This window comes from Jaculus jaculus, chromosome 8 (assembly GCF_020740685.1).
Source record: "Jaculus jaculus isolate mJacJac1 chromosome 8, mJacJac1.mat.Y.cur, whole genome shotgun sequence".
In the NCBI taxonomy this organism is placed as follows: domain Eukaryota; kingdom Metazoa; phylum Chordata; class Mammalia; order Rodentia; family Dipodidae; genus Jaculus; species Jaculus jaculus.
Genome location: NC_059109.1, coordinates 88,526,657 through 88,544,988, shown reverse-complemented (window position 1 = coordinate 88,544,988; position 18,332 = coordinate 88,526,657). Strand labels below are relative to the sequence as shown.

Sequence of the window (18,332 nt, the reverse complement as noted above, 5' to 3'; positions counted from 1 at the left end):
CAGGAACTCCAGCTAGGCACACGTTGTTTCCTTTAGATTAGAATCTCAAACCCATCACCACACCTTAGGGCTGGACTCTAAGATCTACCCAGTGACCTCACCTCTAGCCAGGTGGCTGCAGATTCAAACTACAAGCTAATAAACCACTGAATATATTGAGGGCCATATATTCAAATTACTACACCATATTTCACTCTCTATTGCCAATAAAACCTTTAAAATATAGGCATAATATCTTTGTTGCATTCATCAGTCAACAATTATTAATATCAAAATGAGTTTGAAAATCAATCATATATTCCCCACAAAAAGTACACTGAAAAAAATAATAGATTTCCTGTTTGTGGATAATTTCCTTTTATAGGTACATTAAAATGTTTCTACTGAGTTCGTGGGATTGACGTGCTCACAATAACATTCTATCAAGAGTTTTGCAGGCAAAGTTAATCTTTCCTATTCTACTGATTTCAGACTGACCTTATGTCACCTGAAATGTTCTGAGTTTCCTAGCCATCTTTGCCTAAGTCAAGGACAGAAACCACATCCATTTCATGATAAATTAGCTACCCTGGGTTGGAGAGATGTCTCAGCAGTAAAAGGCTTTGCTTGCTTGCCAAGTGTGAAAGCCCAACAACCCCTACCCACATAAAGCCAGATGCATAAAGTGGTGCATGTGTCTGGAGTTCGTTTGCAGTGGCAGGAGGCCCTGGTGCACCCATACTCACTCACTCTGTGTCTGGCTCTTTCTGTTTTGATCTGTCTTTCAAATAAATATATAAAATATTTTAAAACATTAACCACCCTCCCAAATTCTAATACTGTGGACACCTAATAGATGCTTATAAAACACAAGTTGAGGAATTTAACCTGCTCTCTAGCTGCAATTAAGTCTTCTGTCCTTTGACAAGGAAGGTTCCAGCATACAGATTCACCTAATGTTTATCTGGAAAGAGAAACGAAAATTATTTGTTTACTCTGCATCTAGGCTTAACAAAAGTATAGCTGTGGAAAACATGGAGTCCATTTTACTGCAACTAGCAATTCTTACTAACAGACTCGGTACATTAATACCTGTTTCAAATATTTTAATAAAATTATTAAAAATATCTTTTTGTGAAAAATTGCATAGTTTACTGTCATATTTCTATGATGAAGGGGTGATGCTTCAGTGTGCACACACGGAGAGCACATATTTGAAGGAGCTTCCATCTTCTCTCCATCCATCCACTGAGCTATCTGCTGCCACTGCTATCTCCGAACAGGGGTGTGCTCATTTAATGACTGGCCACGTTTCTCTCTGGAGGAGCACAAGCTGTTACTTACACATTAGGTCTTCAATTTATTTTCTGTGTGATGGTCAGGAAAAAAAAAAAAAAAAAGGCAGCCGTTGTCATGGCAACTGACAGCAGGCCCGCGCTAGCAAGTCGGGCGGGGGCGTGGCCTGGGCGGGGGCGTGGCCTGGGCGGGCTGGGATAAGAGCTGCGCCGCGGCGGCGCGCGCAGGTCGGGGAGGTGAACTGGCCTCAGTCCCGTGAGCTCCGGCGAGGGCCCGTCGCCGCCCCCGAGCCAGGCCGCGGCCCGCGGCATCTCCCTCTCCCCGGGGCCGCCCACGGCGGGCAGCATGGCGGGCCGCCCGCTGCTCACGGCGCTCCTGGCCGCGGGGTTGGCGGCAGCGAGGGCCACAGAGGGCCCCGAGCAGGCCGCGCTGCCGGCCGAGCAGAGCCGCGTGCAGCCCATGACGGCCTCCAACTGGACGCTGGTGATGGAGGGCGAGTGGATGCTGAAATTGTGAGTGTGCCCTCACGCCTCGGGGCCGCCGGCCGCCCCTTCCGGCCCGTTCGTCGTCCTCTCTGCGCGGACCTGGCAGCTACCCGAGGCGCATGCGCAGACTGCCTTCCGCAGAGAACACTGCAGCGCATTCCCCCCTCACCTGGTTTACCCTGGCTTTTAGTAGCAAACTTTTTTGGGAGGGGATTAAGCGACTTATTTCCTCGGGGAGTTGGGTGAGGGGAGGAAGTAGGCAGGAAAACCGTGTGTTTCCAGTTACAAGTATACCAGTATTCTAGAAACGAGTCTGTAAAATGGTGCATCCTTGTGTGTTGAATGAGTCATTGCAGATCAGGAAGGCTGGTCACTTTGGAGAAAAAGCCACTCTTCCTTTTGAAGACCTTGAGTTGTCATTGAGAAAACAAACATCTACATGTGTGCCTAAGTTTTAACGCAAGATTATAGATAAATCCTGACCTTTATTATCATTTTTTAAAGCAGAACTTGTGGGTGGGTGTCATAATTTATTTGCGCTAATGCCCTGGGTGGAAGTCAGTAGCCCTTTTGAAGCCTTGTTTGAAGGAGATAGAAAACTATAGTTTTGAATTAGGAGCAAGCAGGGGGTTTGTAGATTGTAGCTTACAATTAACCTCTTAGTAAGTAAGTTATCATTTCAAAGAAGATGGACTTGCCAGGAGAAAGTTGTCTTGATGGGCTCAAGACTGTCATAAGGGCTTGTCAAGCAAAGAAATATTTAGAAAAACAACTGTTGAGACTACATCTCTGTGGTTTCAGGTAATATAAGTAGTCACTACTATTTGATAATTGGTTCTATGTTGAGGATATAAACCATCTCAAAATTGGATTTTTATTTAATCAGGACCATAATTTGATTCTTTTAATGTAGGTTACAAGCAGATGCCTGTGGTATGCAAACCTCAGTGTGAGATAAGGGCCAAAAGTATTAACTCCTTACATGGATTCAAGAATGCATAATTGCTTCAATAATATATATTGTGTTCTCCAATTGCTTCTAGCTTTGGGTTCCAAAGAAAGGAAGTATTAGATCTCAAAATGAAGTGTCCCTGTTATCATAATAAAATTAGTGAAATATTTAATAAAAGTTACAGATATGAACAACTTGTAAAGATAAACCACTTAGGGATTTTGGATGGAAGTAAGAATGCCATATTCTATTTCAGAGAAACTTAGATGGAGCACAGCCCTGTTTGTAATGTTTGTAAGGATTTTGTTAGTTCTATAGGTAGTTCTTTTTATTTATCTTTTGGTAGGTCCTTATACATGTAGTTCTTTCCTAGATGTAAGTTTTCTGGCATGTGATGACAGTTACAGTAGAAAGACTTATATTTAATTGTATCAACTTTTTTATGGTTCTTTTTGAATGCTTTGTGGTGTTCTTGGTTTTTAAGTGAAAGGGGAAAGAGTACTACAGCTGAGAAAATGGAAGACCCAATAAGTTTTTAAATGAGTGACTTCCACTCATAGGTCTGGCCACATTGATGGTTCAACTTTTACTCTTTTGTATCTGCCAGCCCAGACAGTTGCTGTGAGTTTGTATGTGTCCAGCTGCAGGGTCTATGCTCAGGTTGTGATGCAAAGAGTCTTGTAACCCGGAAGGAAGCTGTGTCTACTGGAAATCATTTTTGTAGAAGTTCTTTTCATTGAGTACATTTCAGAAAAGGCAGATGGGAAGTGATAAAAGAGGAGAGGCCTTGAGCCGTTTTCCTTCAGCTTATTTCTGTAAACTTATTAGAAGTGCTTCCTTTATAGACTGTGGCTCTTGTCTATTTTTCATATATTTTCCTGTATTATTAGTTGATAGTCCTCCTCTTTGATAAATCCAAGTCTTAAACACTATAACAGTCACTCTATTTTCAGAGCCACAATAGGCCTAGTATAAACTTCCAAGAATTCATTCAAATTGCTATCATCAGGTTTTGCTTGATGTATGGAAGAGAAGAAGTAAGAGCTCCCATGGTATGCGTTTCCCCTTGATCTGGCCTTATAATTGGAGAGGACTAGGAGTGTGCTGGCGATTTGTTTAGCTTCTGTGCAGAAGTGAGTTAGAACACTTTGTGATATTGAAAATTTGGTAAAAACATGACATTATTTTTGAATGATAGTTCCTTATTTATTTATTTATTTGCTATCTTTTTCTGGGTGTCCTTTTTATATTGCAAGTCATACGAATCTTTGAAATAGAATCCATAGCTATTTTTGTATTAACAATTTATTTTTAAAGACCTAGCAATGTGACTGCCTTTAAAATATGCATAGCTCCCATTGCAAAATTTAATTTGTTTTACTTTATGTTCATTATGTTCACTAGGGTCTCACTCTGGTCCAGGCTGACCTGGAATTAACTCTGTCATCTCAGGGTGGCCTTGAACTCATGGCAATCCTCCTACCTCTGCCTCCCGAGTGCTGGGACTAAAGGCGTGCGCCACCACGCCCGGCTGTGTTCATTTTTTTGATTCTTGCAACTGAATCCCATTTTAAAAGCTCTTCTGTGTTTAAGAGAAATATGAGTTAAATTGCATTTGCAGTGATTCACTATTTCTACTCTGAAACATTTTTGCAAGTCTGTAAAATGATTCTGTTTTATTTAGGTTTTCTCTAGTGTTGTGAGTTTATTGTATACTTAGTTTTCTCTTGTTTGCTTTTATGTATTGTTTGATATTGCTAACTCCCCATTTCTGCCATATCACTATAATTGGCTTGCAGTCCTGTAACAAAAATAATCTTCACATGCTTGCTTTCTGTTTCCATTCTGTTAGCTTTCCTCAACTCTCTCCTTTTGGCCATCTTTGACACTTGTTTGACTTTGTAGCAGTTCTTTAGAGTGCTACTTGTGTTCTTTTGTGGAACACAAAATATGCACATTGACTCTCTTTGTGTACTGTTCCTGTTAATTTCTACCCTTCTTCTCCCCAAGAAATAAATAGATATCCCCTGTGTTATGGAGGACTAGCGCTGGTAGAAAACTTGTACATTATAGAAAGATTAGATTAGCTTTCACAGTGTGGACTGGGCAGTCCAACAGTGGCTCTCTGAGAACCTTCTCAGTCCATGCAGCTGCCTCAGCAGTTCCTGCATCAGCACTGATGGCCTGGAGGCTTTCTGGAGAGTATTGGTTTTCAGTTCACATTGGAAGACCCAAGAAGCTGGGCTCTGAACTGATCAAAGATGGCAGCAACATAGTAGAAACTCTTTATCAGCAAGGGGAGAAGACCAGAGAGGAAAAAAGAGCCTCTTTTTCCTAGAACCTTTTACATATGGGCTCTCTACCCATTCCGGGGAATGACCTTGTTAATCAGCCCTCATGTAAACACCCTGACAGACCCACCCAAGAGGCTTGTCTCTTGCTTGACTTCTAATCTGGTCAAAGTGGTGTAGAAATTAATAGTCACATCCATGTAGCTTAATTTTTACTGGTTTACCTTTCTTATCCATAGAAAACAATATCTTGAATTAAATCAATTTACTACTACAAAGGATATTGAATTTACAAAGCATGACTTTACTTTTTTGTTCATTTTTTGCTTGTATGTATGTCATGTGGTGTGTGGGGATTGGGTGGGGATGGGTGTGTGGTGTGGTATATGCATTTGTATGTACCCTGTGGCACCCCATGTACTAACCTGCAGAGGGGACACTTGTGGAGAGGGAGGGGATGCTTGCCTGCAGTGGCACAGCAGAACATCGGGCGTGCCACTTCACTGCTCTTCTGCCTGTTCTTTCTTGAGGCGGTGTCCCTTACTGATACTGGAGCTTGCTGCTTGATCCTGAGCACACATAACTGTTGAGCCATCTTTCCAGCCCAAGTGAAAAGATTTTTACTTTGTTCTTGGGCTGCTCATGTTTCAGAATTGAGATTAGATACCACAGATGTAGCAGAGCCTGGTCATCTTCAGGACTGGAGGGTTAGTATTATCTTCCTCTGTTCTTCTAGTACAGGGAGGAGCATGCTGAACATTATTGACATAACATGCTTGTTTCTCTACTTTAGCAGAGGGTCTTGCTTCACTGACTGAATGTTTAAGAGGTTGGGTCTGTGTCAAGTTCAGGCTTGCAAACTTGAGAAAGGAAAGGAATGAGCTACAACCCAGATTTCAAGGGATTACCTTTGGTCACTTTGATCTGAAGGAAGTGATATGTGTCATTCATTTATTTAGCAAATGTCTACTGAACACCAAACACAATCTGTATTAGACATTGATTGGTGCTTTCTCAGTAGGGCAGTATTTTCTTTTGGATTGGACAAATCTTTGCTGTATAGGGATGTGATGTAGAACCTTTAATATCCCTGGTTCCTGCCCATTACATTCTAGTAACAGTTTTAGTCATGCGACATCAAAATCACTCCTTTCTCCTTCGCTAATTTTCAAAGGCTTCTCACTGAAAGCCACTGCCTAGGTATTGTGGGTATTTAAACCATCTAAAGAAAGAATTTGTTCCCATGAAGGATTAAAGCCTTATTAAAACTTATTATCTGCCTCACCTCACTCCTCATTATAGCTACAGTAAGTATCTCCATTGCTGCCATATATGTTCTAAACACTGTTTTACTTGGGCATTTTGGTAGTTCTGTGTATTATTGACATTTTGTTAATGAGAGACTATGAAAACTTGAAAAGGTTAAGGCTTTGGCTAAACCCTAATCTTCAGTGTGACAAGATCAAAACTAGCATGCAGATCTGTTGTGGTTTCAATGTAAAATGTTCCCCATAGGCATGTGTTTAAACATTTGGTACCTAGCTCATGGCACTATTTGGGAAAGTTGTGGAACTTTTAGGAGTTGGAGCCTTGCTGAAGGAAGTGGGTTACTGAGGGTGGGCCTTGAGGTTTTATAGCTTGTTCCTGCTTCCTCTGGCTGAGATGCGTTGGGCCAGCTTTTCACTCCTGCCACCGTGTCTCCTTGCCACTCTGATGGACTCTATCATCTTTAAATATAAGCCAAAATAAACTTTTCCTAAGTTGCTTTTGGTTAGATATTTGTTCACAATAAGCAAACAGTAATGTAATACCAGGCCTAAGCTTTACAGCCTCATTTTAAAACGAATAAAACAACAACAGTACAAAAACAGTGGTGTAGTCTGGGAACACAGAGGATCACAGAAGCCTGGCTAACTGGTTAGGCTCTGTACTGGCTGGCACTCTGCTCTGAGAGGAGGCTTGTTTTCCAGGATATAAGGGTGTATCTGTTTCCACTATCACTAGTTTCTACCAATGATTGTTTGCAGTAAGCTCATTCCTGATCCTGTTCTCCACTTAAGTAGGCACTCACTCTCCTTTTCCCTGAAGAAAACCCTTCCTTACTATGCCTCGTATATCTAGCAGAGGACTCACCACACTAGTACCTTGTTGTGGTTAGTTTTGCATTGATGTCAAAAAGCACCAAACCAAAAGTGGCTTATTGTAGGCAAGGGTTTATTTTGGTTTAGAGACTTGAGGGGAAGCTCTGCGATGGCTGGGATGAAAATGTTGCATGAGCAGAAGCTGGACATCACCTGGCCAACATCAGATAGACAATAGCATCAGGAAAATATGTCACATTAAGAGGAGACTGGCTATAACAACCCTAAGCTTGCCTCCAACAATACACCAATTCCCAAATTGCTACCAGTTGGGGACCTAATATTCAGAACACATGAGTTTATAGGGATACCTAATTCAGACCACTACATACCTGTATATTTGGTTATCTGTTTTTGTACTGGGTGTTTGCTTTGTTCCTCTGTGTGTTGCAAGCACTAAAGTAGCAAAACAAGGTTTGTTCCTTACTGTCAGGTAGTGGTTGTTCAGGAAGTAGTTTTGCTAGGTGTAATGCATAGCTATTTGTCTTTTATTTATTTATTTATTTGAGAGCGGCAGACACAGAGAGAAAGACAGATAGAGGGAGAGAGAGAGAATGGGCGCGCCAGGGCTTCCAGCCTCTGCAAACGAACTCCAGATGCGTGCGCCCCCTTGTGTATCTGGCTAACGTGGGACCTGGGGAACCGAGCCTCGAACCGGGGTCCTTAGGCTTCACAGGCAAGCGCTTAACCGCTAAGCCATCTCTCCAGCCCTTTTTTTTTTTTACTAAGTTTATTAGAGAGAGAGTGAGAGGATGGGCACACCAGGGCCTTTAGCCACTGCAAATGAACTCCAGATGCATGTACCACCTTGTTCATCTGGCTTTTGTGGTACCTGGAGAATGGAACCTGGGTCTTTAAGCTTTGCAGGCAAGCGCCTTAACAGCTGAGCCATCTCTCCAGCCCATAACTATTTCTTAATCAATAGCTTCAAGTATTCATTGAAAGAAGCATCTGTGTACATTTTTTTAAGTATTACCAATAGTTACTACCAGCTCCTATTTGTTTGTTGATGCTGTAGATGGAATGTGGCCGAGGACCTTCAAGATCTATGTACAAGTGATTATACAGTCTTTGCCTTCAGGAAACATTCATTTTGGGGACAACATTGAATATCGCTTTCTCTAGCAGATATTAAATATTACAAGTTTTATACAGCTGAAATTTTTATTCTCTGTTTACATTTGTTGTAAAGTGTGGAAATGGCTTTCTAAAAGAATGCATTTTAGTTTTTCAATCATAGGAGTCTTGCTAGATATAGAAAAGACACTTGATGTAGTTGGTTATGTATGTGTGTGGGACTGACCACAGGGTGTGCACATGCTAGGCACTCATGCTACCACTGAGCTACATCCAGAGCCCTACTGGTTATAGTTAAGATGTTATTTGTTGATATTTTTATTTGATTTCATTTATTTACATGGCATAAACAGGTACCTAGTATACTCCTCTTTTGTTCTTTATTGTCACAGATCCTGCTCCCTTTATTTTATAAGTAAATCCTAAGTATAATTTGACTGTATCTGTCATTCTGTGATAAGAAAAACTCAGAACAGAAAATGCCCCGAGAAACATTGGTGAGATTAGAGCTAAGACAGAATAAGAACTGTTCACTTTTAGGTGAATAAATACTTATCTTAGTAAAAATTTCTTTCTATAAACTACATTTAACTAAATTCTTGCTTTAATTAATTAATTTATTTGAGAGAGAGAAAAAGAAAGAGAGAGAGAGAGAGAAATAGAGAGAGAGAGAATGGGCATAGGGTTTTGAGCCATTGCAAATGAACTCTACATGCATGTGCCACCTTGTGCATCAGGCTTACATGGGTACTAGAGAAATGAACAAGGGTCCTTAGGCTTCTCAGGCAAGTACCTTAAACCTCTAAGCCATCTCTCCAGTCCTAAATTCTTCCTTTAAAATCCATAGTATAGCTAATGAAGGCACGTGTTAAATTTTTTATGACTTCACACAATAGAGAACCTAGATTCGTCCACCACCTCCCTCTAGCAGAACCCCAGTGTGGTGTTCTTAATCCATGAAGACTGGCATGAGGAACAGAAGCAGGCTGTTGATTTTTGGTTCCCCACAAATTGTTAAACGTAGTGAACTCAAATTCAAGTTGGTGTAGTTTTACAGAGCATTTTTGCAGTTTGTAATGTATTTCATATGGATCTCTGAAGCTTGACAATTTTGTTTTATCACTGGGACCTGCAAAAAGTTAAATAGAAAAGATGCTGGCAGGTTCTAGGACTATAGTGATGCCAATTTACCCCATGGGGCCTCTTAAATGATTAATTTATGCATAAGTCACAAAGGTGTGGTATGTCAGATCTTTTTCTGAGAAAGGACTACCACTATGAAAAAGTTATAAATAATGTAAATGAAGATTCCGTTCCGTTTGTTGACTTTTATTTATATGTAGACATACACGTGCATAAACAACTTATACTTGCACATACATATTGAGAGAAAGAACAGGAGTGAAGTCACATAATTCATCTTTGTTTATTCAAAAGTTTTACCCATAGTAGGTTCTAAGTTCCTGTCTAAATAACTGTCATTTAGAAAAAAATATTAATAATGTAAAAAGCAGTAATAACAATGGACCAGCTTGCACAGGTAACTCAGACCTGATGTTCTTCACTGAAAGAACATGGTAGTGCATTCTGAGATAACTTCTAATTCTCAGAAACAGTGGCATTGTCAAGGCCACAGAGCACTGCATAAAGTGAAATCCCTCATTTTTTGTGTTGTTTCTGAGGGTGTATCATAATTATATACCTAAAGGTCAGTATTACCAAAGTACCAATTTACATAATTGCCTTTCTAGAGATTAGGAGGGGCTGTAATATTTTAAAAAAAATTAAATTTGTAAGATTTCAAGATTACTGATACACATGTATGCAGTGACAGAGTCCCAGGATAATAAGGCAAAGAACATCTGAGATTTGTTAATTATGCTTCAAAATTTTTCCTCAGTTTTTGCACACTGTTTCTTATGCCTTCAAGCTCCTTCCCTCCTGAGCATTGGTCTTAGTGTTGAATTTTTTTCTTGAAGATTTTATCACACAATTCCTCCATCTGAGTTTTTGCTCTGAGAAGTCTCAGATGACCCTAAACAATCCTCTGAACCTCCTTTCTCTTTGACATTGAGGTTGTAAGGTTCAATTGTGCTCATGTATCATAAGCGTTGTAAAACAAGCATAATATTACCAAGGTACTTTGTATACGTGCCTGCCTTGCATGCATCATCCAATCTCCTACAACCTTCTGAGGAAGCTACTGTTATTATCTCATTTTACAGGCAAGGAAGCTGAGGCATGGAGAGACTATTAATTTGCAAAGTCACATGATTAATTCATGGTTGTCCTTTCAGAGTTCTCTGGCAGAACTCTTATCCAACTATATCATGACAAGTATTAAAATGTACCAAATAATTCTATTCTTTTTCAAAGTCTTTTTAAGAGCATACATTAATTAATGCTTCATAATGGGTTTCATTATGACATTTTCATGCATATCTTTAAACACATTTTTCCCAGTACCCTCTCGTGCCTCTTGCATGCCCACTGATACAATGCCTTTTCAAAAATTGTCCCCTGTCTACTTTCATACTTTTAATACTTACTTTTGTGAACTGATGAGTTTAATTGGGGTTATTTGAGGAGCATGTGTGAGGGATTATTTACAGAATAATGCATGAGAGGTTATTTGCAGCTGATGAATAAATTACCAGTGGCTGCACCACTAAAGAAAAATACCTTTCTCTCCCATAGCAACCATTAACTTTCTATAAATCTTCAGTGAGAGGAGTCAATAAAGCCCCTTCGTCCATATTAGAATGCTGATAGGCTCAATCAATCTTATGTGGGTCTTGTACTTATTTTTCAATTGCCCAGTTGTCACCTTCTATTTTGATATTTAGGAAATAGCTGTTTTTTGGGGGGGAAGAATATAATTTTCATTAACAATGTAGTGATTTGATTTAGGTGTCCTCCATAAACTCATGTGTTCTGAATGCTTGATTCCCCAGCTGATGGTATTTTGGGAGGTGCAGAGTTGCTGGAGAAAGTGTGTTGCTGTGGGTGGACCTTGCTAGTTTTTTAGTACTAGTTTCCCAGTATTAGTTCAGCTCACTTTCCTGCTGCTGTTTGCCACCTGTTGCAGCAGAGTTGATGTCCCGCATCTGCTCTGCTATCATGGAGCTTTCCCTTGAGACTATAAACCAGAATGAGCAAATTTCCTCCCATAAGCTGCTTCTGGTTTGTACCAGCAATGAGAAGGCAACTGCACACTTACTTTATTCAGGATGCACACCCTACACTATAGATGTGGTGTACTATACCCTGGAAATGTGATACAAGCATTACAAGTGTGTGTTCAGAGATCTTACCTCTATAGTTCTCTGGTTCGTGTCTTGGTTAGCTCTTAGGGTTTGCTTGGTAGACTACAGTGAGGTTCAAGACCTTTTAGAATGATCTTGAAATTAACTTTAGTAGTTATTTCTGGAGATGGACTTAAAGAAAGTTATCATCTGAATATTGCTGCATCTTGCTGCTGGGGTCTGGCTGGAACAAGGAATGTGTACTTGGCCTTTGGGAGGCCCTTTCTTACCTGGACTCTGCACGATTTTTAGTATTGTCTTCCTAAAATAATATATCTTACTTTTGACTTTTTAACCTTCCTAGCCCATCTTTTTATAACCTTGCCTTGTTTCTGTGTTTTTGCATTTTTCTGTTGTAATTCAGTAAATCCAATTATATGCATCATTGCATTGCTTATTGCAGTGGTACTTACAGACATGTTTTTTTTTTTCATGCACATTTAAAAATCAAGATATTATAAAGATTTGAAGCCAGGCATGATGGTCCATGCCTGTAATTACAGTACTCCAGAAGTTCAAAGCAGGTTGCTAATTCCAGACCGTGTTAGCCTACAAAATTAGTTCAAGGCCAGCTTGGGCTACATATAAGTGATGCTGTTTCCCAAAAAATACTAAACAGATGTCACTCAGTGGTAGAGCACTTGCCTAGTATGTACATGGCCTTGAGTTTGATCTTAGCACCTCTAAAAAATAGAAACTTTAAAAAAGGGACTTGTTGATTATAATCTGACAAGATGGAGGCTTGACCTTGTTACAGAATTTGATAAGTCTACCTCTTTCTCCCTTTTTCTTTCCTAAGCATTGTCTGTGTGTGTGTGCGCTCATGTGCACGTGCTTGTGAACACACATTGGTTTGGCAGACATTCTTTATTACCTTTCTTTCTCTTTTACCCTTTTCTTCCCTTTATATAGAAAAAATAGGAACTATTTTCTCTGAAAAACAATTAAGGAGTGGTTTTAAAAAAGCAAGGGAGAATTGACATTTTATTTTTATTTTTGAGTCAGTATATCCCTTAGTCCTGGCTGAGACTATAAGTGTGTGTCACCAGAAAATTGATAATTTTACAGTGTTTAGCCTACTTTTTCATATGATATGTCTATTCTATCAAGTCTCTAAAAAGCAGATGCAAAAATAAGAGCATAGTTAAACTAAGACTCATTAAGGTCCAAGGTCATACTGCTTTGCTAGTATCGGTCCTTTCTGCCCTCTATCACTTGGTGTTATTTATAAACCATAACAATCACTCATTGTATATGAAGTTTAGTGATACCAAGGCCTTAAAATTTTTTGCTTCATTTATTTCTTCATATTTTGGCTTTCATGACTTGTTTTTTAAAAATTCAACTTGAATAGACTTAAAAAATATATCTAGTTTGTTTTGTCCTATAATATTTTTCAAAATGTGCCTGATGATTTTATTCCTTCCTGCAGTATCCTGTTCTATTTTGTATGATTAATATATTATATTTACTGTTTGATCTTCTACATATTAAGCAGAACCAAATGTTTCTCTACTCGTATCAGTGTATTTTTGTGACATTCTGCAAATGCTAATTTTCCTTTTAATTGTGTCATGTTAGTACTTTGAAATGAGCTTCCAGCATATGACATTTGTTTGTTCACAATATTTTATATCAAGCATTGCCCTGCCAGTGCTGTTAGCCTCTCAAAGCTTAATCAGATTCCTTCTAATTTCACACTACATCTCACTTTCTGTTTTAGTTTCCTTGGATTGTTGTAACAACTTATCACCATGTGAGAGGCTTTAATTGCTTCTCAAACTGCTTTGGAGGTCCCAAGCCCAAGGTTAAAGTATAGCAGTTTAGGTTTGGTGCCCTCCGAAGTGCTATGGGAGTGTTCCTCTATGCTGCTTTCCTGGTTGCTGGTGGCCACTGGCATCCTGTGGGGTTTCTTGGTTTGCAGTTGCTTAGGACCAATCTCTGCCTTCCTTTTCACTGGCCCTTGTCTCTGTTCTCTGTGTCCAGGATCTTCTGGCTCTCTTGAAAGAACTGGTACTGGCTCTGAGGACCCATCTTAGTGATCTTTTCCCAAGATCTTTAATTTAATCCCCATACCCCTATTTCAAAAAAGGTTACTTTCATAGATACTTGCACTAGGACATGGACAAAAAATTTATATTTTGAGGGAATATTGTTCAGTCCAATTTACTTTCCAAATACCAAACTAATTTGAGTTACCATTTTAACAACTTAGAATAAATGCAGAGAAAAGCGCAGGGCTTTGTGGTCTGATGTTTTTGTGGTTTTAAAAAAAAAATTTCCTTTTTATTTTATTTTATTTTAATTTTGAAACAAGGTCTCACTGCATATATCAGACTGTCATGTAACTCATAATTCAGTCTCCTGACTGCTAGGGTATAAGGATATGCTATCATGCTCAAGTTTGGTTTTATGATGATTTCCAGTACATGAGAAGGCAGTATTACCACAGTGACTACCCATCCTTCCAGTTATTTTGATTATCCTTTGCCTTTTCCTGACCAATTATTCACAGAACTAACACTATAGATTTTTTCCCCCAGAATGTCATTGTAATCAGAACTCAGCACTGAGCTTGAATGAAGACTTAACTCCTTTTACAGCCTTGTTAAAGGATCAGTGCCTTTAACTTTCCATATGTCTTAGATGAAAACATCTGTTTTATAGGTTGTTATGCATGTGTTTTCCTCTTACAGCTATGCTCCATGGTGTCCATCCTGCCAGCAGACTGATGCCGAATGGGAAACTTTTGCGAAGAGCGGCGAAACGCTTCAGATCAGTGTGGGAAAGGTAGATGTCATTCAAGAACCAGGTACTGTCCATGATCAGTATTTGATGCTAAAAGTTTAGCAGCTGTTTATCTTAAAGTTTGTTTTTAACAGAAAAATGTTACACAAAATCTGCATGTTGAGTTCCCAGGAATGAACAGGTTACGTTTTGGCGTATCTGGGTCAGTCTGTGTGCATGAATGCTTATACATACAGAAGTGCATACATTTGTATTTATTACTACTGTTTGCTGAGACACTGGCAGTAAATTGCAGGCATGAAAGTTCACTCCTCATTTCTCCTTTTGCATGCTGAAAGTGTTTAACTATTTCCTATGGTTCATTGTGTAGATTTTGAACCAGGATCCAACAAGGTTCACAACTTGTTTTAATGTACTTCTAGTTTCTGTTAATCTAGAATTATCATGCCAATTTTTTTATTGTAAACTTTTTAATTTAATTTTTTTATTGACAATTTCCATAATTGTAAACAGTATCCCATGGTAATTCCCTTCTTTCATATATATATATATATATATATATATATATATATATATATATATATATATATATATATATATTCTGTCTGTATGGTTTTTTTTGTTTTTGAAGTAGGGTTTTACTGTAACCCAGGCTGACCTGGAATTCACTATTTAGTGTCAGAGTGGCCTCGAACTCATGGCAGTCCTCCTATCTCTGCTTCCCAAGTGCTGAGATTAAAGGTGTGTGCCACCACGCCCAGCTCTGAAATTTATACTTTTACTGAATAGTTGTTTTTATCTTTCATTAGTTTGGTTCAATGTATACTGGTTTAAGACTTGTTAGTTGGACATACTCTATGACTGGCTTAATACAAATGAAGTTACATGTTCATGAAATTAAAAAAAAATATTCATAGAAAGTGAAACTATCAGCAGAGTGAACAGAAAGTCTAGTGTGGAAGAAAATTTTTGTCATTTTTCCCCCTTAAACGGGGGGCTGATAGCTAGAATATATAAAGAACTGCAAAAACTAAACACATAAAAATGAAATTGCTAATCACAAGTGACCTAATGAAATGAGTAGCAAGTTCTTAAAAGAAGAAACTAGGGCTGGAGAAGATGGCTTAGCGGTTAACCTGCTCGTTTGCAAAGCCAAAGGATCTTGGTTTGATTCCCCAGGACCCAAGATGCACAATAAGGCACATGTGTTTGGAGTTCATTTACTGTGGCTGGAGGTCTTGGTATGCCCATTCTCTCTCTCTCTCTCTCAAATAAGTAAATAAAATACATTTAAAAGAAGAAACAAAAACACTCAAAAGGTATTTTTTATTATTTTGTTTTATTTTTTCTCAATTTTTAAAAACATTTCCATGATTATAAACAATATCCCATGGTAATACTCCCCCTCCCCCACTTTCCCCTTTGAAATTTCATTCTCCATCATATCCCCTCCCCATCTCAATAAATCTCTCTTTTATTTTGATGTCGTGATCTTTCCTTTCTCTTATGATGGTCTTGTGTAGGTACTGTCAGGCACTATGAGATCGTGGATATTGAGGCCATTTTATGTCTGGAGGGAGCATGTTGTAAGGAGTCCAACCCTTCCTTTGGCTCTTACATTCTTTCCGCTACCTCTTCCGCATTAGACACTGAGCCTTTGAAGGTGTGATTGAAATGTTACTCGGTACTCTAGTCACTTCCTTCCAGCACCATGATACCTTCTGAGTTGTTCCAAGGTCACTGCCATCTGCAAAAGCCAAAGTGAGAGTAGCATTAATATAAGGGTATGAATATTAAAAGAAGTGCTTACTGGGCAGTTTGATAAGCATAGTATATGTACTTATCCAGACATCAGAAGATGTTACACCCCTAGGGATCAAGACTAGCCCTGTCTTAAGCTTTCAGTATTAGGAATGTATTCCCTCCCTTAGAGTGGGCCTCCAGTCCAATTGGAGGGCAATTGGTTTACACCATGACTGATGTGCCACCATTGCACCCATTAGCTCATTTGGTCTGGCTGGCAAATTATAAGGCTGCAGTGTCCACTGTTGAGTATCTTCACTGGTGGTATCTCTTTCTCCTATTAAACAGCAGGTAGGATGGCTTCTTCCAGATTTCTGTCAGCTGGTCTACATGGAGGAGGTTATCAGCTCAGTTCCAACATAATTTCTCAGTGGCCCAAATATTCGGAGTCTTCAGCAATAGGGTCTTACCATTGATTCCTGGTGGGAAACCAAGGGCCTCGGCAATGGCCTATAATGTTTTGGGGGCATCAGGGACCTCCCTGGCCAACAACTCACTAGAAGGTATCCCATCCCTGGCACTGAAAATTTTCTGGCAATGATCTATGGCTCCTGAGTGTTCCATCGTCCAAAATTGGAGAATTCCATATAATTTATTTATATCCTTTTAGATTTTGATTAACCCTCCCTCCACTGTTGCTTTACTCAATCTCCTCTCCTGACCTCACTTTGGGCCTTTTTACCCCTGTTAATCTATTCTTCTACTTATATATACAGCACCAACCTATTAAATACCCTCCTCCCTTCCTTTCTCTTCCCTTTGTATCTCTTTGTTAGCTTACTGGCCTCTGCTACTGAGTTTTTTCTTTTTCACACAGAAGCTCAGTCATCTGTAGCTAGAATCCACATATGAGGGAGAACATGTGGCGCTTGGCTTTCTGGGCCTGGGTTACCTCACTTAGTATAATCCTTTCCAGATCCACCCATTTTTCTGCAAATTTCATAACTTCATTTTTCTTTACCACTGGGTAGAACTCCATTATATAAATGTGCCACATCTTCATTATCCAGTCATCAGTTTAGGGATATCTAGGCTGGTTCCATTTCCCAACTATTATAAATTGAGCAGCAATAAACATGGTTCAGCACATACTTCTAAGGAAATGAGATGAGTCCTTAGCATATATGCCTAGGAGTGCTATACCTGGGTCATTTGGTAGATCAATCTTTAGCTGTTTTAGGAACCTCCACACTGATTTCCACAATGGCTGTACCAGATTGCATTCCTACCAACAGTGTAGAAGGGTTCCTCTTTTTCCACATCCCCGCCAACATTTATAATCATTTGTTTTCATGATGGTAGCCAACCTGACTGGAGTGAAATGGAATCTCAATGTAGTCTTAATTTGCATTTTCCTGATGATTAGGGACATAGAAAATTTTTTTAGATGCTTATATGCCATCTGTATTTCTTCCTTTGAGAACTCTCTATTTAGTTCCATAGGCCATTTTTTAATTGGCTTGTTTGTTTTCTTATTATTTAACTTTTTGAGTTCTTTGTATATCCTAGATATTAATCCTCTATCAGATATATAGCTGGTGAAGATTTTTTTTCCCATTCTTTAGGTTGCCTCTTTGCTTTATTCACAGAGTCCTTTGCAGTACAAAATCTTTGTAATTTCATGAGGTCCCAGTGGTTAATCTGTGGTTTTATTGCCTGAGCAATTGGGGTTGTGTTCAGAAAGTCTGTGCCAAGATGAATATGTTAAAGGGTTTCCCCTACTTTTTCCTCTAGCAGTTTTAGAGTTTCTGGTCTGATGTTAAAGTCTTTAATCCATTTGGACTTAATTCTTGTGCATGGAGAAAGAGAGAAGGTTCTATTTTCATCCTTCTACAGATACATATCCAGTTTTCACAAAACCATTTGCTGAAGAGGCTGTCTTTTCTCCAATGAGTGTTTTTGGCATTTTTATCGAATATCAGGTGGCTGTAGCTACCTGGATGTGTATCTGGGTCCTCTATTCTGTTCTATTGATCTACATGTATACTTTTGTGCCAGTACCAAGCTGTTTTTGTTACTATAGCTCTGTAGTATAGGTTAAAATTAGGTATGGTGATACCACCAGCCTTATTTTTGTTGATCAGTTTAATTTTAGATATTTTAGGTTTTTTGTGATTCTGAATGAATTTTTGGATTGTTTTTTCTATTTCCATGAAGAATGCCTTTGGAATTTTGTTAGGGATTGCATTAAATGTGTAGATTGCTTTTGGTAAGATTGCCATTTTCACAATATTGATTCTTCCAATCCAGGAACA

At 39.1% G+C, this 18,332-nt stretch overlaps 1 protein-coding gene across 1 annotated transcript in view; it reads left to right on the top strand.

Moving 5' to 3' along the window:
- Positions 1 to 1,547: 1,547 nt before the first annotated feature.
- Positions 1,548 to 18,332, top strand: part of Tmx4 (thioredoxin related transmembrane protein 4) — a 39,111-nt gene continuing 22,326 nt past the window's right edge. The window contains exons 1-2 of the mRNA XM_004661449.2: positions 1,548 to 1,787; positions 14,223 to 14,338. Of these exons, the coding sequence (XP_004661506.2) occupies positions 1,621 to 1,787; positions 14,223 to 14,338 (283 nt within the window). The 5' untranslated portion in view covers positions 1,548 to 1,620. The remainder of the gene's footprint in view (positions 1,788 to 14,222; positions 14,339 to 18,332) is intronic.